Consider the following 20822-nt stretch of genomic DNA (forward strand, 5'->3'; position numbering starts at 1 on the left):
AGGGGGAGAACAGGGGCCGGGCCCTAGTTACCTGCATGTGAGCACGTGACAAGGGGGTCACGGGGTCTGTGGGCGGCTTGGGGTCGTGCCACAAGCCCCGCCAACACGCTGTGAGAATCGTGAGCGGTAGCGGCCGCCTGTGCGCCCGGACTTGAGCGTGTGAGAGATCCTGTTTGGGGGAGGCGGGGAGAGCAGGTGAAGCAATGCCGTGCGTGCACAAGGCCCAACCGTGTGTGCACAAGTCCTTGCCAGAGACACAGAGGGGTTGTGCAAGACCACACACTGTTTGTGCACAGAGTGTGAGAGAGAGCTGGGGTCACACAGCAATTATGCCCTGTAGCGGACAGTGTCTAGAGATGTGAAATAATCCACTTGTGCAAAACCAAAAGCCCCTCGTGTTCCCACTGCCGGGTCTCGTGTTGCACGGCTGCTCCTCGGGATGTGTAGCTTGCTTCCACGCCCCTCAAGAAAGCTCCGGGGGCTGTCGTTCTATGCGATATAACTTAGGATAAATAACACGTCCCTCGCTGGCGGGGGGACTGGTCCCTGGGCTCTTTACACACAGCAGCGACGTGGTCACAGGGGCTAGCCGAGCAGATGGGGTGGCGGGAGAGGGAAGGAGGGTTCAGTAGTACTTCTCCGCCTCCTGCCAGTTTGTTACCCAGTGTTTCTTGTGCTTCCGGGGCAGGAAGCCGTTCACAGGCTGGTAGCGCTCCTCCTGGGGGATCCGCACCGCATGGTACTTGGGCATGATCCGGTAATAGCGGGTCCGCTTGAAGAAGTCGCACTGCGCAGAGGGGAGAGGAGTGGGATGGAGGTTAGCATCAAACTTGAGTGGCCAGAGAGAGAGAGAGAGAGAGAGAGAGAGAGAAATCAGAAAGGGAGAAATCAGAGAGCAAATTCAGGGAGAGAAATCAGGGAGAGAAATCAGAGGAGAGAGAAATCAAGGAGAGAGAAATCAGAGACAGAGCCTGAGATCAGAGAGAAAAATGAGAGCAAACTCAGAGATGAAAGGGAGAAAAAGACCAAAGAAAAGAGAGAGAGAAAAAGATCAGAAAACCAGAAACAAACAACAAAAAGAAGAAGTGCAAAGGAGAAGAGACAGACAAACAGACAGACGGACTTTGACACTTTCCCCAGCAGGAGACACAACTGACTCCAGAAGGAACATTTGGTCAGTGAAGCTGGAAAGGGGGAGACAAAGGTTAGTGTTAATTACACCGCAGCACAGATGGACGGACAGGCAGCTGGACGGCGCGTGTGTAACTGCTGGTTCTCCTTCCTGCCAGCGGTTCTATCCCCGGGGCAGTAAGCGGGCGGCCCCTGGGCCGTTTGGTCCTTCATGAGACTGCCTCATCCCGCGTGAGGGCCTGGCGTGCCTCAGTGCCCCCTCGCGTCACAACAGCAGCGCGGGCCATCGTTCTGCCCTTCTCTCCAGTAGGGTTTCCTCTGACTCTGCACCTGTCCCGTGCACAAGGCTCAGCCCAAGCCACCCGGCAGAGGAGCAGTGACGCATCAGGCACAAGACGCCCCTTCGGCGTCACTAATCCAGCCGTGCAAAGAGCGCAGACAGTCCTGGGGTGCCACAAACAGGCAGTGCCTTCTCCCTCCCGCCCCCCAGCTTTGGTGCTCTGTGCTCCCCAGGTACTCCTCTTCACACCCTCAAGGCTTCTACGGCCCAGTTCTGGGGGCAGATCCTGACTAGCAAAGAAGGAGACAATCACAGACACCGGTTGGATCCCACGGAGTGGAACAGCGCACACACACACACACACACACACACACACACACACACACACACACACAGAGCTCCCATGTGCAGAACCCAGCAGTGGGTGCAGGGACAGGGGGAGCCAGGGAAAAGCAGAGGGGGATTAGGGCTAGACGACCTTCCAAGAAGTGCAGTCAGAGGATTTTTCCCTGGCTGCGAGGGTATCAGACCAGACCACACAGACACGGCGGGGCCCTCATCGGACAAATGCAGCCCAAGGCAGAGAAAGGGTTAATAGGGGAAGGCGACAGAGACAGGGAGTGAGTGAGAAGCCAATATCCCATAGGCCCCGCCCCCTTGTGTGTTGCCCCGCCCCCCTGTGCATTACCAAGAGGATGGAGCGGGCTGTCAGGGCAAAGGGGCAGCCCCGAGCTAGTAGTCCTCAGTCAGCCGCTCCGTTTCAGACGGCTGGATCTTCATCTCCGCCTTCTGGCCCTTGGCCTCGTACATGGCCCGTGTGTTTGCCCTCCGGAAGAAGCCGCACTACGAGGAAGCAGGTGACACCGGTCAGGGGCGACGGGTGGCCGGGAATCCCGGGGGGAAGAAATGCTCCAGCCCAGAGGTGGCTGCTTCTCGGTGACAGCTGGGCTGATCTCTGTGTGCGTCGATTTTATAAAGTGCTTTGGGAAGTGGGGCTGGGTGGGGGAGGCGGGCGTGCTTGGTAATCACCTGGCTCCCTTTGGCTTCCCATTGAAGCAGCCCAGGCTGAACTCTGCTCTGCTCCTGACTCACCTGCTCCGCTCCCCACATCTTTCCCCCGGAGCGCCTGAAATACCTGTTCATGCCTGCTAGCTCAGCAGAGCGGAGGCAGCAATCCGGATTCTACTCCGGATCACGCATCATCAATTAAGTTCTGACTGTGGAACTGAAGGAAAAAAAACCCAGCTTGACTCTCAGATCGCCAGGTGGAACTTGCCGGGCTGGGACTCCAGGACCTTCCCAGAATCTGGAGCAGCCCAGTGGGGTTGGAGAAGAGGCAAAGGTGGCTTTACGCCACCTTTTAGCCTCCAGGATTCTGGGGCTGGTGGGATAAAGGTCGAGCAGCCCATGGGACTGCTGTAATTTACACCCCAAGAGACCATCCTGGAGTGCAGATCAATGCAGCCACACGCCCGCTCCGCCCTGGAGCATGTGCCTAGCATATTCCAGTGCTGGGGAGAGTGGGGGCAGCAATGCTGTTCTGCCAACCCATCGCAACTGGGGGGGAGCCCCCAGTCGGGGTGATCTCTGAGGTTTCTGGCTCCTCTGTGCCACCCAGAATCAGGGCCCCTATCTTGCGAAGCAAACAGCGTACTGTGGGAATCACCGAGAGAGGCTAACACAGAGCCACGTGTCTGCAGAGGCGCTTTCCAGACTGGAAGGGCACTGCTAGCAAGGCAGCCAGAACAACAGACGTGGCATCCCAGGGGGTATTTACGCAGCTCAATGGGTCCCAGGGGAGGCTCGCGTCCTTCCTTGCTCCAAACGCACGATGGACAAGCCCCAAAGCCAGCGGAGATTCGGATAAGCCCCAAAATTCCTCAGCCCCACCCGCCCCAAAACTGCAGTTTATCCCAATTTGCTAGAACTCAGTCAAGCTAAGTGGGGGTTAGCCAGGTCGGAGTGGAACTGACAGCTCCAAGGAAGAGCACAGCTATCGTGTGACAGCCTAGCTGCGTGCTGTTAAACAGGGGCCACGATCCACCCCAGAGGGGGCTGCATCTCAGTGGCAGGGGAAGAGATCTCGGTGTGTAGTCTGCAAAGGGCTTCAGGACCCTGCCTGATGAAAGACGGTAAGTCCCCCGCCCAGCCTGAACCAATCTGGGCTGCGAAACTGGGCTGGGAATCTCACGAGACGCAGCAATCTAAAGGGTCCTCGCGGTGCTGAAATCAAGGGTGCCAACGCGCGTCACAGATTTAGCCGCCAGGTCACAGGGATCGCGGTCCACCGCTGCCTTGAGCGTGCCAGGCCTCAGCACGGCTCCATCACTCACTCCCAGCTGCTCCCGTATTCACGTAGACAGAGGCCAGGAGTCCCTCAGCCCCGCCCTCGGCTACGAAGGAGCCCCTCTCACCTTCCACAGCAGCAGGATAATCAGCCCCAGCAACAGCAGCCCTGCCCCCACGGCCACCAGCACCAGCCACAGTTCGAGCTCCGCCGGCTGCTCCTCGACCAGCTCCGAGTCGATGTCCACGAAGAACTGGAAGCCAAACGCAATGGACAGACAGGATGGGCCGGCAGCTGTGCAACCGAGCACCTGGCTCAGGGCTGGGGGGGAGCTCCCAGTTACCACAGTCCCAGCCTCTCCCAGCAGGAGGCGCTGGAGGGATGAGCGGGCAAACACCCCCCCCCCCCCCACCTGCACCCCGAGACGCAAGCCGGGCTGACTCACCCGCACCATCTGGTTCTTCATGTTGATGGTGGGAACGTTTGCTTTGAGGAAGAGCGTTGCCTGCCCCTCCACCTTGACACGGTCGAAGTCGCTGAACTCCTGTGCAGGGCGGGCGGGGAGGGGGAAAGAAGGTGAAATGGGGCAGCTTGTAACGAACCCCGACAGCCCTGCAGGCCCAGCTCCGTCCTTGGCTGAGCTTCCCCCAGGGCAAGAGGCGAGTTCGGCCCCTGTGGCTCATTCTGCCCTTGGCCCTGACGTGCGGTAATTCAGACCTAAGCCCCGAAGCCTGAGGTTTTAGGTCCCTCCCAAACATTTTGTTCGCATTAGATGGATGCTCCTGTTATCCATATAAATGGCCGAGCCCTCCTGGAATCTTGCTAAGTTTCTCGGCTTCAGTTTCATCTTGTGGCAGTGAGTTCCACAGACTGATTGTGCTTCGCATGAACAAGTATTTCGTGAATTTTAAATATCTCATCACTGGTTTCCCCCCACCTCCAGCCCCAGCTGATAAAATCCACCCTCCCGTAACAGCTGGGGATCCTGGGCGGCTTGGTTCTGACCTCGATGAAGGTGCTGTTCCACACCCGCGCTCGGACGCTGACCGTGGTTGTGTGCCTGATGTCCCGGAGGGGGCACTCGAACCAGATGCAGCGGGCTGTCCCCTTGGAGCAGCTCTGGGGGCAGGAAACAAAGAAGCCGGCGTGTTAGTGGGCAGGTCCAGGTGGACGTGTGGGGGGGTCTCTAGGGGAAGTGTCTGCTTCACAGCAGTTCACCCAGCCGAGGCTGGGCCTAGGACCCTGCGAGGAGGAGTCGGGGTGTGGGAACAGTTCCCAAAATGTATCATCAACGCTGGAGGTTTATGCCCCAACACCACATGCAGAACATGGGTCAGTTACAGGCCTGATCAGCTGAAACCATTTGACCCCGCACCCTTGTACCAGATGAGAGAGACAACTAGTGGGCACAATGGGAAGTACTCAACCATGTGTCATAGGCCCCACACTGCCACCAGCTAGCAGAGATTCCCCCTTAACTCTTGGGCTTCTGGAGCAGGCGGAGCTGGGGTCTATCCGCAGCCGTCATCTCTGGAGTTGGGGCGTGAGAGACGGGCAGTGCGGCTTGCGTCGGGCGTGTGCATCGTGGGACCCCGCCTCTGTGAACCCAGCTCTGCTCCCGGGCAGGGCCGGCGGTGCCGTGAGACCAGGCCTCACCAGCAGCATTTCCGACTTGGCTTTCTTGGAGGCAGCAAGGGTGACGGGAACCTCGGCCTGCGACATCGTCTCCAGGTCGCGCTTCTGCCGGGCGGAGGCGCCGCCGTCCAGGAGCTGGGAAGGAACAGAGCCGGTTACACTCCTCTGGGGGGGGGGGAGGCTGAGCGCTCTCCCGCACCCGAGGACACGGGGCCGGGCAGAGGGGCGCATGGGCGGGGGACCCCTCGCCAAGACACAGAGCCTACCTGGCCCCCCAACTCTCTAGGGCAGAGGACACAGGAACCGCAGGCCTGATCCCTCTCCCCAGAGGTTCCCAGGGCAGAGCCATGCCTTCCAACGGCTGCCCACCGGCGCTCTGGGTTGGCGCTGCTCCCCGGGCCGCCGCGGGGCGCTAAGTGCCGTCGCGGGGTGGGTGGGGAGAGGGAGAGAAGAGAAACGAAAGGCGAGGGCGAGGGCGCGCTGGCCCCCCGGGGGCTGCAGAGCCTGACTCACGGTGAGGTTGAGGGGGTTGATGACGCCCCCCGGTGGCCGGCAGCGCCGGCTCCCGTTGGTGCCCACGAGGATCTCCGTGGGGTACAGCAGCCACTTGCAGTTGTGGATTTCGTAGGGCCACTCGAAGCCCAGGAAGATGGTGCCCAGCGAGCCCAGAGACTCCCCCTTGGTGCTCACCTGCAACTCAAAGCCCCGATGGGTCACGGATGCTGCCTTCTCCTCCCCCCCCTCCCCCCGGCCCCGCCCTGCCCACGCTTCCCTCCCGCCCGGGGGGAGCCTCCGTACCTGGAAATCCAACCTGAGCGGGCTGCCCACGTCCACATCGTTCTTCATGGCCGACTCCCCCATCACCTTCCCGCTGAAGTACGTACGGAGCAGCGGGGACGTCCTGCCCGGGAGGAGAGCAGCTGGGGTCAGCGGGGCGGGGCAAGGGCCAGAGCTGCCATGGCTGGGAAGCCAGGCGGGGCAGGGGATACGCCTGCTGGGGGAAGGGACGTGGGGCAGGCAGGGAACCCTGGCAGGAGAAAGGGGCAGAGGATTGGGCAGCGGGTCGGAACAGACCAGACCCAGAGCTGGGCGTGGCAGGCTGGGCTTGGGGGAGGTGCTGGGCTGGGTGTGGGAGGTTTGGGGGCGGAGGGGGGCAAAACTGGCCACGGAAGGCCTAGACCCAGGGGTAGCCAAGGCTGGGTAGACGGCAGCAATGCCTGGAGGTACACACACCAGTCTGGGTCTCTTCGTCAGTGGGGCCAGCCCAGGGGCACGCGGCTGTAGGAGAACCTATGGGGCGCCAGGCCGCGAGTGGGGGGAACTATGGAGCCCGGCACCCCGATTCACACTCCCTGCACCCCGGTTCCCATCAGAGACGGAGACGCCTCCCAGGGCCGGGAATTCGGGGAGCCGGGAACCCGCTGGGCAGGGGGAAAAGGGGGGGGGGCACGAGCCCCGGAGCTACGCACATGGAGAGAGATGACTGGATGGTGTAGTCCACCAGCAGCTCTGCCCAGACGGGCTGCATATCCTCCTGGTAACTCAGCCTGCCAGGGGCAGAAAGAACACGAGGAGGCAGTTTGTACCACGCTCCCTGCCAGAGACATCCGAGGGTCTCCGGCCCGATCCCATCAGCCGCAGAGTCCGTAGGGGGCGTTCTCTGCCCTGAGCCGATGCTGACTCCAATGCGCCAGCCTGGTGCTGGGGGGGGACGGGTGCAGGTGGCTCAGTAGGGGGCATGTCCCGCTGGGTGCTGTGGGTGCCGTTTTTCAGAGCTGGTTCCTGACCCCTTGGGCTCATTAAAAGACCCCACGTGGCACTTCGGGGCACCCCGTGTCCTGGCATAACTCAGGTAAATTGCATTCCACCCACCCTGCAGTGTCAGCTGGCTGCAGCCTTCGCCTTCGCTCCCTTCCCGGGACTGCTGCGGAACGTTGCTGCGCGCTGTTAACGGACAGCCAAGTTCCACCCCAGAGGCAGCTGCCTTTCTGTGCATCGATGGCCGTGTGTGTGTGTGTGCGTTGGGGGGTGGGGGATCTTTCACGATGGAAAGGCCTGGCCTTCCTTCCTGCTTTCTCTCCCCCGCCAGCTGAGCTGCTTCCCAGGCTGGTTTAACCCACTCACCCAGCACCCCTCCTCCTCGCAGACAGATCCCCCGACCCGACTCACGTGGAGAGCTGCAGCTGAGCCGTGGCTTCCCGGGTGTCCAGAGTGATGCCAATGGCTTCGAAGGTGATGGTCAGCTCCGCCTGGAAGGGAGGGGACAGACGAGCTGCAAGGCCAGGTCCCCAAGGAGCTGTGCCCAGCACGGGGTTTACCAGACGGGCTGGGCCCCGTTGGAGAGCACCCCACAACCCCCTGCCACAGCCTGACCCCGAATCCTAGGGCGGGGGGAGCTCCGATCTCAGGGGAGTGTCCAGTGATCCCCCACCGTGGGAGCTGCAGACACCCGGCACCCACCCCAGGTCTTGAGCCTGGGGCAGTGAACCCAGGTTGTCAGTGCCCACAGGCCGCTCTGCCCCGTGGGGCTTCTGGTCCTCGCTCCCACAGGCCGCCCCACTCGGCTGTATCCCTGCCCCACCCCCCACAGGACCCCGCCCTCCGAGCCGAGGCGTGTGGGGCCAGACGCCGCTCACCCTCTGGTTCTTCTTGAAGGGGTTCCCCAGATCACACAGCACCGTCTCCTCAAAGGTGCAGGCGCCGCTCTGTGGGGAGGTCGGGGGGAGTCACCGTCAGCTTGGCCCACAAGCCCAGCCCCTGCCCCAGAGAGACCCCTCCCCACCCCCCATCCAAGCGCCTGGAGCAGGACGTGCCCTATGGCTGCACCGTCCCTGTGCCCTGCCATCCCCCCCAGCCCAGAAAGATGCTCCTAAGGGCCATCCCTGGACCGTGATACCCACCACCCCAGAGGGTGCCCCCTGCCCCATCCTGGCAGCAATGCACTGAGAGGGGGGAAAGCCAGGCCCCTATCCCCCCCCAGCCCATACCCCGGGTGTTGGTCTCCAGGCTGCCCACCCCCGCTGCGCTACCTGGCCCCAGGGGGTGGCAGAGCCCACCACCCTCTGCCATGTCCCTCGCCCGCCCTAATGGGGCCCAGCACCCTTCAGTGGTGGGTGGGGACAAGCTGTGTCCCTCCTGCCCTCCCCAGGGGCTTTAAACCAGGACAGAAATCGACCTGGGGCTCGGACAGACGGACAGACAGAGGGTCCCTCCGCCCCTCGGGCCCAGTGGACAGGTGGATGGCTGGAGGGCCCCCCCATCCCCACCCCAACACACACTTTGCATCCTACCCGGCTGGGCTCGGTCCCAAGTCTCTCCCCGCCCCGCCAACATGTGCCTGGGCTGGGCACGGCTGCCAGAAGGGACTTTGGGGGGGGGGGGGGAGGTACAGGCGGAGGAGACAGCCGGGAAGGGGGGGGTGTCTCCCAGTGCAGATTGCCAGGGGAGGGCAGAGCGGAGTGTGTGGGGGGGTGATGCTCAGGGGCTGGATGGAGGATGCTGGGGTAGGGTTCCTCACAGTGCGGACGGCAGCGGTAGGGGGTGTCTTACGGGCCGGACGGAGGAGGGCAGCAGGGTGGGGGGCACGGTGATGTTGAGCAGGGCCTCGTGGGCGTCCTCCCCGTCGGCGCTCGTCGAGGGGGTGTTGGTGACATTGATGGTCAGGTGCAGTTTCCTGACATCCCGGCTGTACTGCAGCACCTGCGTCCCGTTCAGCCTGCGCCCGAGGATGGACAGCGGTCAGCCCGGGCTGCCCCCCGGAGGGGCACCCGCTCCCAGCCACACGGGCAGGGGGTGACAATCCCCTCTCTGACATTGCGCCTACAAGAGGGGGATTTCTCTGGGTCCCACTGGGAAAGAGACCCACCCTCCGGGGGAGCCACAGAGGAACCCCCCTGTCCTCCAGCTGGGACCCCTTCAGCCCCGAATGGGCAGAGGCAGACAGGGACATTTGTCCCCCCCACTGAGCGGGGTCCGTGAGCCCAGGCGGGGGGCAGGTGGTGCCGTTCTCTCACCGGGGCAGGGGCTGGTTCTGCTCGTTGACGAAGGCGCACTGCAGCTGCAGGTTGCTGTTGCATTTGTTGTCCAGGCCGCACTCCTTCTGGAAGTTAACCTGAAACGGCAGCGTTCATTCACTCACGCGGCCCCGGACCAGCAGCCGAGTCCAAGGCCAGCCAAGGACAACCCTGCCCCTCCCCCCAAAACCGTCAGCAGGAACGCAACGGGACCTCTGCCGCTTGAGCTGAAGGAGTCGCTCCATTACCCAGCAGCAGCAGTAGGTTGTTATCCTGCTGCTGTCCGGCTATTAGTGGGGGATGTGGCAAACCCCAGCATTGGTGAGGATTATGGAAACATGTTTCCATCAGAAATCTCCCTACAGTGGGGCAGGGCCGCAGAGACTTGGAGGCAGGTCGGCAGCGGGCGCCTCCCGGAGAGCCAGGAACATGCTACCCTGAAGGGCAGAGAAGTAGACAGATGTCACTGCCAGAGGACACGGCTGTTATGAGCTTCACCCACTCAGCCGCACCCCCAGGATCCAGGATCGAGCCTGGAGGAGAGAAGGGTAGATAGGGAATCTCCTCCTGGGGTTGGGGGGAACTGTGCAGATGAGGGCAATGTGTCTCATCACACGCGCACCCACGGGCGCCTCGGTGCTCCCAGACCATGAGAGCAGAGAGAGCAGGACCCTGACTCTCCATGCCCCGTTCAGAGCACAGGCCATCTTCAAAGCTGCTGGGCAGAAACTCTCCGCCCTGGGAGACGGGTGCTAAGAGATGTGTAAAATCAGAGCGTCAGGTCTGATCTCGGCGGGATTCTGGCCCAGGAGGCAAACTCACCGGCTGGCCCAGATCTCCATACTGGGCTGAACCAGAACCTCAGCTCGGAATACCCTGAACTTTGAAGAAATTCCACTCAGGAGCAAGCCGAGAGCATCCGGCCCCTGGTTGGGAGGGCGGCATTATTGTTCCCATTTTAGAGGTAGTGAAACTGAGGCACACAGACTTACCCAGGGTAACAGAGAGACGCTCAGAGACAGGATTAGAACTCAGGAGTCCTGGCTCCCAGTCCCCTGCTCAGACCCCATTCCCACAAGCCTCTCCACCCTACACCCCGCAGCGGTAACAAGTTCAAAGCCCTTAAAGCAGGCGCTGCGCAGGCTCCGTTCCCCTCGGCCCAGCCCAGATCCCTGTTCCCTGCCGCTCAGCCAGGCCATCTCACCTCAGTGTGGTTCTCCCGGGACTGAGCCTCATTCAGGACGGGGAAGGCGTTGAGGGAGCGGAGCCCCAGCTGGAAGCTCCTGGGCTTCTCCTCCAGGGAGTAATTCATGTGCAGCGTGATGGGATGCAGCTTGTCCCGGATGTTCTCCTGAAGGACGGATGGCAGGTTGCATTGCCGGCGATGATGGCCATCCCATCCCACCCCAGCCGTCGCAGATCAGACCCAGCTACTGGGGCTCCCTCGGGGCCAGATCTTCCATGCCCCAGCATGGACATGCTTCCCTAGATGCTGAGTCCTGATTTAGACAGGGGGTCCTTGGCTTTTCTGCTGCCAGCCAGGAGGGGGCAATCGTGGAGATGGATTTGGCCACGGTGCTCCCCCCAGCCACTAGCTCTGAGCCCCACCACACTCATCACACGGACCACTCAGCGCCTACTGGGGGATGAGAACCTGGGGTCGCCACAGCGGCACAGACTAGAGACGTATGTGTCTGCCTGGCTGGAGAATCTCCCCCCTGTGGGACCCTCCCTTTGCTCTTTATCTCCAGATTCTGCAAGGCTCCTCCATGCCCCAGCTCCACCGGACAGCTGGCCCCAGGTACTCAGCTGTCCATCACCTGCTGCCACGCCAGGGACAGTCACATCCTCCCCTGCTCCCAGCGACCACCCCCTGCCGCCCTGCGCTAGCCCAGCTCGCGTCGCACTGCCCTCTGCTCACCAGCAGGAGGAGCTGCAGGTCAGAGCACTTGGTGTCCGGCATGGTGAAGACGCCCCTGTAAACGGCAGAGTGTGTCCCGGCAAACCTCACCCTGGCCGGGCGCCGGTCTCGGTCAGCCTCTAGGGTGTACAGCAGGTCTGGGGAGGGGGTGGGAGCAGAGAGTGAGCTCAGAGACAACTCTGCCCGCAGTAGGGCAGCCACGCCCCATGGAGACACACGGCAAATGCTGGCCATGCACATACGCGGATACTCACGTTGTCCTTATGCACGCACGCACACCATTGTACATGCACCACGAGAAGTGCATGTGAACACATGCTCACGTGCGCGCACACACACACACACACCCCCATTGCACAGGCATGCAAACATGTGCGTGCATCACTGAACATACATGCACACCATTGCGCGCGCGCACACACACACACACACACACACACACACACACACACACACACACACCGTTGCTGTGCACGCACGCACGCACGCCCTTCCCAGCCCACTCACTGATTTGCTCCTTGTACTTGGGATCCCCCGCGCTCTGGTTGTAGGAGAAGCAGATCTGCACCTGGATGCTGCGGGAGCGAGAGAAGAGGCCGGGGTCAATGACAGCGGGATGGGGCGGGACCAAGAGGCCGTGTCCCAGACACGACCCGTTCGCTCTGGCAGCCACCGCAGAGCCCCCGGGGGTGCTGTGGGCACAGGGACCACAGCTGTGCTCTGCAGAGCTCGCGCCAGGAGCGGCTGAGCCCAGGGGTGCCATCCAAGGGCCCTGCCGATCGGGGGGCACGGATGACGTTTTGAGGGTGGGGGACCCTTACCAGGAGTTTGGGGTGCACTTGGCTGGATCCACCACGCTGGGGCTCACCAGGAAGGTTTTGTTCAAGATGTTGATGACAGGTCGCGCTCTGGACAGGCAGGGAAAGGGAAGAGATCAGCCCAGCCTCCTTCCCATCAGGACCTGCCGGCCCCGCCGTCCACCGGCGCCAGGAGCTGCCTTGCGGGCCCAGCAGGGGGCAGATTTGGGGGGCTGCAGCGGAGGGGCACCCACAATCTTGGGGGACAGAGCTGGACGGCTCAGGGGGCCGGCAGAGGGATATGGAGCCTTTTCCCCTGGTTCCAGGGCAGCCCAGGAGAGGAGCGGCTGGAAGATGCCCCCTGCCTGGTCAGGAGGCCTGGGTAACATGAGGTTGGAGGGACGCGGGGCACCGGCCCTACCCGTTAGGGCTGACGGCTAGCGAAGAACTAAACGGGCCATGGAGCGCGAACGCCCCACTCACACCTGGAGGGGGCAATTCTGTAATACCCCGAGTCTCCCCCCGGTGGCCAGACCCAGCACCGACAGCTGGCACTGACTCCTAGCTCAGGCCGGCGCCTCTGCTGAAGGTCGCAGGTTCAATCCCCGCTGATGCCACCGGAGCTACCCTCTCCCCGGGTCCCCAACCTCCCGGTACTTGTGCATCTGGAGCCCAGCCTCAGAAGAGCACCCGCCCCTACGAACCCCGCAGCTGAAAGGTTGCCTGGGCAGCACGCCCCGCCCGTCTCCCCGGCTTACCTGAGCAGAGCGATCTGCTCCGACAAGCTCCCCACCAGCAGATCCGGGTAGGAATTGCCGTCCACGTCCAGCCCCCCGCTCAGGGAGTACCCGAAGGTCTGGACGCTGAACGGGCCCAGCTCTGCCCCGCTGATCACCTGCCGGGCGGCGTGTGGGGGAGGAAAGGGAGAGTCACCCACGGCTGCTCCACCATCATCACACCCCCCGAGCCGCCCCAGTTCAGTGGGGTTTTGGGCAGGCCCTTGGATCCCGGGAACCCCTCCCCCATGCATCTCCCCCGGTCCCCCAGGACCATCCAGCCCCCCAGGAAATTAGGGAGGGGAGGGTTTTCTAGCTCGTTCCCCTCCTGGCAGAGGGGGGACTGTGCCAAGTGGGGCTGCCCTCCCCGCACCTCTCTCCCTGGCCCCTCCCACTGGAATTCTCCCTTTGCAGAGCGCCCCCTAAAGGGGGGGTGCAGAGGGTGCGCAAGATGCCTTTACCTGCCGGGGCTTGGGCACCAGCCCCCCCGAGCTGCTGTGGTAGATGTAGACCTTGCCATGGCCCTCGAAGGGGGCCCCGACGGCGATATCTGCGGGGAGAGGCAAAGGGTCGCACAGGCTCCACCAGAGACCCCAGCTCCTCCAGCCCCATAGAAGCCCCCTCCAGCCCCCTCACTAAATTCCCACCACTCAGGAGCCCCCCGACACACCCAGTGCACCCCAGAACCATCCCATACCCCCCACAAAACCCCATGCACCCCAGAGCCCTTCAATCCCTCTTTGAGCTCCCCAACCCACTCCTAGTTACCTCTTCCACCACACCACCCCAAGACCCATCCGTGGACCACCCTAGCCCCATGGCACTCCAGTGTCCCCCCCTCTCCCCCCCCGGATATCCAGTGAGCCCCAAGGGCTGCTCATGGCAGCCCCTCGCGTGGAAGGGGGCAGCGCCCCTCACCCTGGAAGCCGTCCTGGTTGACGTCCCCGATGCTGGCCACGGCGAAGCCGAAGGCGGAGTTGCTGGGTCCCTTCAGGACCAGGCTGGTCCGGTTGCGGAAGCTGCCGGCCTCGTTCATGTAGACGTAGACGGCGCCGCCCACCTCTTGCTTCCGCTCAAAGTAGTAGGGGGCCCCGATCACCAGGTCCTGCCAGCTGCCGGCGGGGACAGGAGGAACGGGGTCAGGGCCGAAGGGCAACGACGGGGCCGAGTGGCTCAGACGCGGCCAGAGATGGGCTACGCAGATCCCCCACCAAAGCCGCAGGCTACGGAGACGCCCCCTCTCAAAGGTATGGGCTCTGGGAACCCCCTGCCCCAAAGTTATGGGGATCCCGCGTCTCCTGGTGGCATCACAACCCCATGCAGCTCTCCGTGGCGCAGAGGCGCCCCTCTCCCCCGGCCGCCCCCAGGGTTCCAGAGCTCACCCATCGTTATCGAGGTCAGCCAGGGCGATGGAGCTGCCGAAGTAGGAGCCCACCTGCTCCCCGGGCAGCACCAGGCTCCTCTCCAGGGTCTGGCGGGAGACGTCCGTCAGCAGGTACACGGCGCCCACGTGCTGGTGGCGGGGGGCCCCGGAGACAAAGGTCACCTGGCTCCGGTGCAGGACAGCGCTGGCGGCTTGGACCGTGTAGCCTGGAGAGAGGAGGGGATGGGTGTCACGCTCCCTGTGGGGGAGTGCCGTGCAACGGGGACCCCAGGCCAACACCCAGCTGGGAAGGAGCCTGCCTAGCAGCAATGGATGGCTGCACAACCCGGAGCGTGGGCCTTTGCACGGACGAAGAACCGATGCTAGCCCTGCTCTCAAACTTGAACGGACCGTTGGCGGGCACGGGGTGGGGTGAGCCTGAGCGTCGAAACTCACTGGAGTCTTCAATAGGCTTTAGATCAGGCCCTTGATGCTTCTCAGGGGCACCAGATTGACCCCCTGGCCAGCTGACGCCCTCCCAGCAGCACCAGCGCACGGGTCGGCTGGTTAACAGCAGGGCACGTTGCCTGGTCCAGGCAGCCCCCGGCCTCCTCGCTGAGGCTGACAGCCGGGGGGGGGCAATTAGTAGCAGTGGGTTCTGCGCTGAGGATGCTGGGAAGTGGACTGAGACCCAGCAAACTCATGGCACGGAGGCTACAAGAGACACCATTGCCAGCATCCTGCTGGACCCAGGGGGAGGTTTCACGCCCAGGCTGCAGGCCCCAGAGGGTCAGGAAAGCGTCTGGGCTTTAAAGATGCTTCCCCGTTCCAGTTCCCATTTCGGCATCTGCCTGAGGGGAAAAGGGGACAACCAGAGCAGAGGAAAGGGGCGTCAGACTGGGATCCCCTTTGGCTCCCAACCTGCTAACAGCAACGGAGGAAGCCCCTGGCTCGGCTCAACCCGACTGGCATAACTCAGAGACACAGGGAGCCCTGGGAACTCCCTCGTAGGAACAATGAGGAACCAGGGAGCCACGTGGGGAAACTGAGGCATAGAGCAGTTGTGTGACTTGCCCAGGGGTCCTATAGGGAGGCAGCAGCAGAGCTGGGACTTGAACCCAGATCTCCTGAGTCTCTGTGCCCTGCTCTAACCTCTCTTCCATCCCCCCCACATGGGCGTTACACGGGGGGTAAGGGGAGACACGGAGGCGCCGCGGAAGGTACCTATGTAGATGTTGCCATTGTTATGGTCGGGGTAGGAGAAGTCGACCTGGTCCCAGCTCTCTCGCTGCAGCACGTAGTTCGTCCCTGCGGCCGGGGAGAGAAACATGGAATAGTTAAAGCCAGAGGCAGCTGGGGGGGGGGGCACGGAAAACTCACCATCTCCCCTCCCCAACCAGCACCAGCACCTCCCTGCCTGTGCTGCTTCCCCAGCGGTGCAATCCCGGCCCCTTTCCCTCCCCACCAGCCCTCCGCCCCGAGCAGAGCGGCTCAACCCCCGGGTGTAGCCCGGGCCCACACACTGACACTACAATTTTCTAGCCCCGCAGCCTGAGTCAGTGGACCTGGGCCAGCTGCGGGTCTGTTACTGCTGTGCAGACATGCCCAGAGAGGCCACACTGGTCTAGGCAGATGGGCTGGGGGAAGGGCGGTGCCGGGCAGTGGTGTACCAAGGGGGGGAGCGAGGGGGAGGGCCGGGCCCCCAGGCGCTGGCCTGGTGGGGTTGCAGGGAGGGGTGCCGGGCCGGCCCTTCATGACGCGCAGGAGATGGGGGGCGCAGGAGGTTCTGAGGTCCCGCCCTCCATGAAGGGCTGGCCCGGAGCACACACACCTGCAGAATCCGGCCCCCCCAGCGCTTCGTGATGGGTGGCCCAGCCCCCCTCCCCAGGCCAGCGCAGGAGGGGAGGGGGGACACAAATGTAGGCTTGGTCCCTGGGTGCCGGAGACCCTCCATATGCCACTGGTGCCGGGGTGGGGGCGGCAGACCTTGCCAGTTGTAGGCGCCGGGCGCCCCGAAGTAAAGGGTGTTGGCGATGAAGCCGGCGCTGGTGCCCATCTGACACATCCCCGTCACCTCCAGGTCGGTGTTGGAATTGCACATCTCGTTGTGGTACGTCTGCCAGTCGTCGGCCACCTGCAGCTGCAGGTCGTTGCCGCGGACGTAGCATTTCCCCACCATGCGCTGCTGGTCTTCGCTGCCGACCCACAGCACCTTGGTGTACCGGTGAGCGCAGGCCTGGGGAGCCGAGAGCAGCCTGGGTCAGGGGCCAGCACGCTGCGGGCCGGGGCTACTGCAGAGGGGCTGGCGTTTCTGGGTCAGACCAATGGGCCAGCGGTAGCCGCCTCCAACATCCCGACATCCCACCTTCTGCCAGATCAGTCCATATACACGGATATCCCATTCCAGCTACTCCAGCTCAGAGCCGCAGTCCGTATACCCCCAATATCCCACCTCTGGCCGCTTCAGGTCAGAGCAATAGTCCATATACCCCTGATATGTCACCTCCCACCAGATCACAGGAGAGCAGCAGTCTATATACCCCCTATCCCATCTCCAGCCACTCTAGGTCAGACCAAGGTCCATCTTCTCTGCTTCCCCACCTCCTGCCCTGCCAGATTGGAGCCGTCATCCATCCTATCTCCTACTGTACCAGATCAAACCAACAGCACTGCTAGCCTGATATTCCACCTCCCATCAAACCAAAGCAGGGGTCCACCTACTCCAGCATCCTGCCCCCAGAAATCAGACCTGTCTCCTGCCATATCCGATCAGATCCTCTAGTCCAGGCCATTGACTCTTAAAGTGGCCACGGCTCCAGAAGAAGGCCTAAAACCTTCGTGAGACTCAGCAGTGCTGTACCCTGGGGTACGGTGGGACCCTTCCTGACCCCAGCTCATGATCAGTGAGAGCCCTGGAGCATGGGGTTCATCAGAGCCTTGGAATTCATTTATTATTGTTTGTTTTCCCAGAGTCCCAGCCACGGACCCGACTGTGCCGGGTCTGCACCAGAACAAACAAACAGTCTAATCGCCAGGCCATTCTCATTCAGCCCTGTGCGTCCCGGGTAAAAGCTGCATCACCCCTCTCGGCGTTCACGTGCCTCCCAACTTCCTGATCTCAGGCAGCTCTGAGGGGGAAGCACCCGTGAGCCTCGCTAACCCAGCGTGGCCCTTTGCTGCCCCGGGATGGCTAGGGCGACCTGCAGAGGTCTGAGCCCGGCCCTGACACGCACAGGCTGGTGCTTTAGCACAAGCCGTGCAGGCTCATCCATGTAGCCGCTTCCCAGGTTCGATCCCCGCACGTAGCCAGGGGAGGGCCCAGTTACATGGAGCGAGAGCTCTGGCAGTCTCTGGAGAAGGCAGGTTCTCCAGCCAGGATACTTTTGCGACCCCATTAGTCTATTGATCCTCACGGTTCCCGCAGGAGGTAGAGCAGCTCTGTTATCAAAACAGACGAGCACCCGACAGGCTAAGCAGTTTGCCCAAGGTCACAGCCGGTGAAACCAGGTCTCCCTAACGACTGGCCAGCCTGCCTCTCCTCTCCCGTCTCATGAGATCTCTCCTCAGCCCCTTGAGGAGCCAATGGGGTTCAGGGACATTCGGGGTGGAACCGTCTGCTCGCTCACCGCCAATAAGGAGAGTCACTCACGTCCCCAATCTGCCCCTCAGGGACCTGCCCTTCTCACCCCCAGCTTTGCAGACATAGCTCCTGTTACCCAAAGTGGCTTCTCGCATTTCAGCTAATTTAACTGAGGCCTTTGGACCCATTTGAGGATTTGCAGATGGGCGGGGGGAGATGGAAACCGCAGCTCCACGAGCCAGGCAAAGATCTGCCCGGTGAGGCACCAGGGGTGGGCACACAAGGACGGGCATGTACACGAGCAGGGGTGTTTGCGTGCACGCACAAGGAGGGGCTTGTGTGCAAGCTGGGATGCTCAGTCCACATAACCCCATATCCCACTGCTCAGAAGCCGTGCCCAGGGATGCACGTGTATTGACGTGTGCAGGGGCAAGGGGGGGTGGGTTGGGTGCCCGTGGGCGTGGCAGAGGTGGGAACGCACGTGCCATAAATCGGGGTGCGTGCGTACCTAGGCCTGCTGACGTGTGTGCAGGCAAGTATGGGCGGGCACTGGCTGTGTGGTTGCGAGAATGGCAACCACAGTAGGAAGCCAAGGGCAGAAGGACCGTGGAGTGTGAACACACTGGGGGAAGAGAGACATCGGCATGGAGCCTGCGGGGGGGGATGTGGACACTCCGCGCCCTCTGCTCTGGGTCAGATTCCTCCTGGGAATCAGCTGCCCTCAAGGGAGCGCACGGCGTTACGCCGGGGGCGGGGCGGGACGTGGCCCGCTGGGGATACTGCACAGATGTCAGTCCCCAGGGCGGCGTGATGCCAGCAGCAAACATGCTTGAAAAAAAGGCAGTTGGGTCTGGAAATAGACTCCCTGGGGGTGGGGGGGCAGGCGGGGAAGTTTCCTGTAAATGTGGGCGGGGAGGGACAAGAGGAGGAGTCTCCTCCCCCCCCCCAATATTTCCATTGCAGGGACACTAGCCTCCCCCTGACCCCCGCTGGGTCTGGCACCCCTGATTTGCATCTGAGCTGGGGCGCCAGTCGGACACCGTGAGGTCAGGAGCAGCCTGGGCCCCCTGCCAGCAGCAGAGAGCGAGTGAACGGTCCCTAGCCCATCACCGAGGTAACGGGGCTGCCTGGGCATCTTCCATCGCCCTGGGCCTCAGGCGTTAACGACACAGCGCAGAGCGGGTGTCAGATGTTACCACAAATCAGACCGGGCGCCATCTGCCCGGTCCAAACAGCTGGACAACAGACAGCCAGACCCACAGGCTCCCGCTCAGCCCGGATACCACGGTGATGGGCCGTCGGTTTGACAGAGAAAGAGAGAGGCCGGAGAGAAATCCGCAGCCGGCCAGCCTCAGCAGACGTGCGGCAGGCAATGGTTAAGCCTGACTCGGCTGCGAATCCCCCAGGGGCCGCGTTCCCCTTTTAGCGCTGGACGGTTTCGCATTCTTTCCCACGCAGCCTCAGCCGGTGGCCAGGGACTGAGCTACTGCCGGCAACCGGGCTGCTGCCCGTTGTTCGGTTTCCTCCAGGCTGCCACTGCGATCTGGAAACCAGACTCTGCGGGGAAAGCCCAGTGGAAAGGAGCGAGGAGGGGAAAACCACCACACGCCGCGAGGGGGGTCCTTTGGGAGTGAAGCCGAGGAGATGGGGAGGGAGGAGCAGAGAGATGCCAGCAGATGCATGGGTTCAAACCCCAAGGGGACTAAAACGACACCAGGTTCTGCAACTAAAGGATAATTGCCTTCACCTTTAGTGTGCAGAGATCCCAGCATGCACTGCTCTGAGCAGAAGGCCCTCCAAAGCACGTAGGAGCATTGCATGCTGGGACTTGTAGTCTTCACAGGCTTCACCTTTACACTAAGTGAAATTGCAGCTGCAACCTGCTCCGTTACTCTGCTCCTCTGCAGCCCTCCCCACCCATTCATTAATTCAGCCTCCCGCGCCCCCACCCCCTGAAGTGGAGTCAGTATCGCTAGCCCCATTTTACAGATGGGCAAACAGAGGCAAGTGATTTGACCGCAGTCCAGGTCGGTGCAGGAATAGAACCCAGAAGTCCTGACACACTGGGGTGTAATTCCCATCACTGGACACCTTGTCTTGCCAGTTACACACCTGTGCAAAGTACCACCAGCGAGTGACCTGGGGGCTTTTCACCCCCATGTTGCACAGGCACGAAGGCTGACACAGAGGCCGGCAGTGAAGAATCAGGCCCGGCATCCCTGCTCTAAACATGAAGGCCGCTCTCCCTTCCCTGTCATTTTGTATTTGCTTTGCACGGGCGTAAACGCTGTGCACGGCCCGTGCAATGGTGAACTGCGTCTTAGGTGCGATGCTCAGGCTCCTGAAAGCTCCCCCACCAAAACTCCCGAGGTATCCCAGCAGGTCACACTCACCAGCACTCTCCCCGAGGGTTGCCTCTGGCTAGCGATGGTCACCCCCAGCCACATGTCCTCAACGATGTTATCCCGCGGTTCACCTGGGCACACAGAGCAGAGGAGACAATGCAAGAGCAGTGACCGCCCGAGAATGCGTGGTGACCTCCCTGGCGCACGCCCTCCAATGACGCAACCGGGGCATGGATCCCTCCGGGGCAGGGCTGGGGTCTCCGAGCCCTCTGTAGCGTGTCACTGCCGTGAATGAGCAGATGAGTGCCCAGGGGAAGCCCAGGACTGAGAAAACGAGGGGCTGTCCGCCCAGGAGAGCATGTTTCCATGGGGCAGGGCTGGGGGAGCGTTGGCAGAGCCGAGGGGTGGAGAAGGGGATATGTATGCACTGAGAAAGGGGTTGTTCTCTCCTCCCCTCGGCAAGCCCGATCCCTGACAACCTGTTATCCACCTTCAACTCTGAAATGGTTAACAGGACCCTCCATGCACCCCACGGCTCCCCCATCTGCCAGCTGAGAGCCGACAGCAGGGGGTCAGGAGTCTGAAGACAGCAACATCACCGGGAGAGGGAGAGTGGGGGGGAAGTGAGAGGGGCAGGCAGCACCCAGGATGGATGGTGTTTAGCCCCTATCTCCCGCATTGCTAGTCAGGGTAG

At 62.3% G+C, this 20822-nt stretch overlaps 1 protein-coding gene across 1 annotated transcript in view; it reads right to left on the minus strand.

Annotated features, from left to right (window-relative positions):
* Positions 1-652: 652 nt before the first annotated feature.
* ITGA3 (integrin subunit alpha 3) overlaps positions 653-20822 on the minus strand; it is a 39540-nt gene continuing 19370 nt past the window's right edge. Inside the window, exons 3-27 of the mRNA XM_067541083.1 lie at positions 20177-20259; positions 16190-16439; positions 15428-15511; positions 14223-14430; positions 13759-13952; positions 13302-13390; positions 12823-12959; positions 12089-12175; positions 11775-11842; positions 11268-11404; positions 10551-10697; positions 9347-9444; positions 8883-9048; positions 7970-8038; positions 7503-7582; positions 6803-6880; positions 6132-6234; positions 5813-6023; positions 5495-5514; positions 5355-5438; positions 4704-4817; positions 4144-4242; positions 3826-3951; positions 2100-2254; positions 653-787 (exon numbers count right to left, since the gene is read on the minus strand). Coding sequence (XP_067397184.1) covers positions 2144-2254; positions 3826-3951; positions 4144-4242; positions 4704-4817; positions 5355-5438; positions 5495-5514; positions 5813-6023; positions 6132-6234; positions 6803-6880; positions 7503-7582; positions 7970-8038; positions 8883-9048; positions 9347-9444; positions 10551-10697; positions 11268-11404; positions 11775-11842; positions 12089-12175; positions 12823-12959; positions 13302-13390; positions 13759-13952; positions 14223-14430; positions 15428-15511; positions 16190-16439; positions 20177-20259 — 2843 coding nt within the window. The 3' untranslated portion in view covers positions 653-787; positions 2100-2143. The remainder of the gene's footprint in view (positions 788-2099; positions 2255-3825; positions 3952-4143; positions 4243-4703; positions 4818-5354; positions 5439-5494; positions 5515-5812; positions 6024-6131; positions 6235-6802; positions 6881-7502; positions 7583-7969; positions 8039-8882; positions 9049-9346; positions 9445-10550; positions 10698-11267; positions 11405-11774; positions 11843-12088; positions 12176-12822; positions 12960-13301; positions 13391-13758; positions 13953-14222; positions 14431-15427; positions 15512-16189; positions 16440-20176; positions 20260-20822) is intronic.

The sequence above is a fragment of the Emydura macquarii genome, unplaced genomic scaffold (assembly GCF_026122565.2).
Source record: "Emydura macquarii macquarii isolate MOO-44397 ecotype Brisbane River unplaced genomic scaffold, CSIRO-AGI_Emac_v2 contig_629, whole genome shotgun sequence".
Taxonomy (NCBI): domain Eukaryota; kingdom Metazoa; phylum Chordata; order Testudines; family Chelidae; genus Emydura; species Emydura macquarii.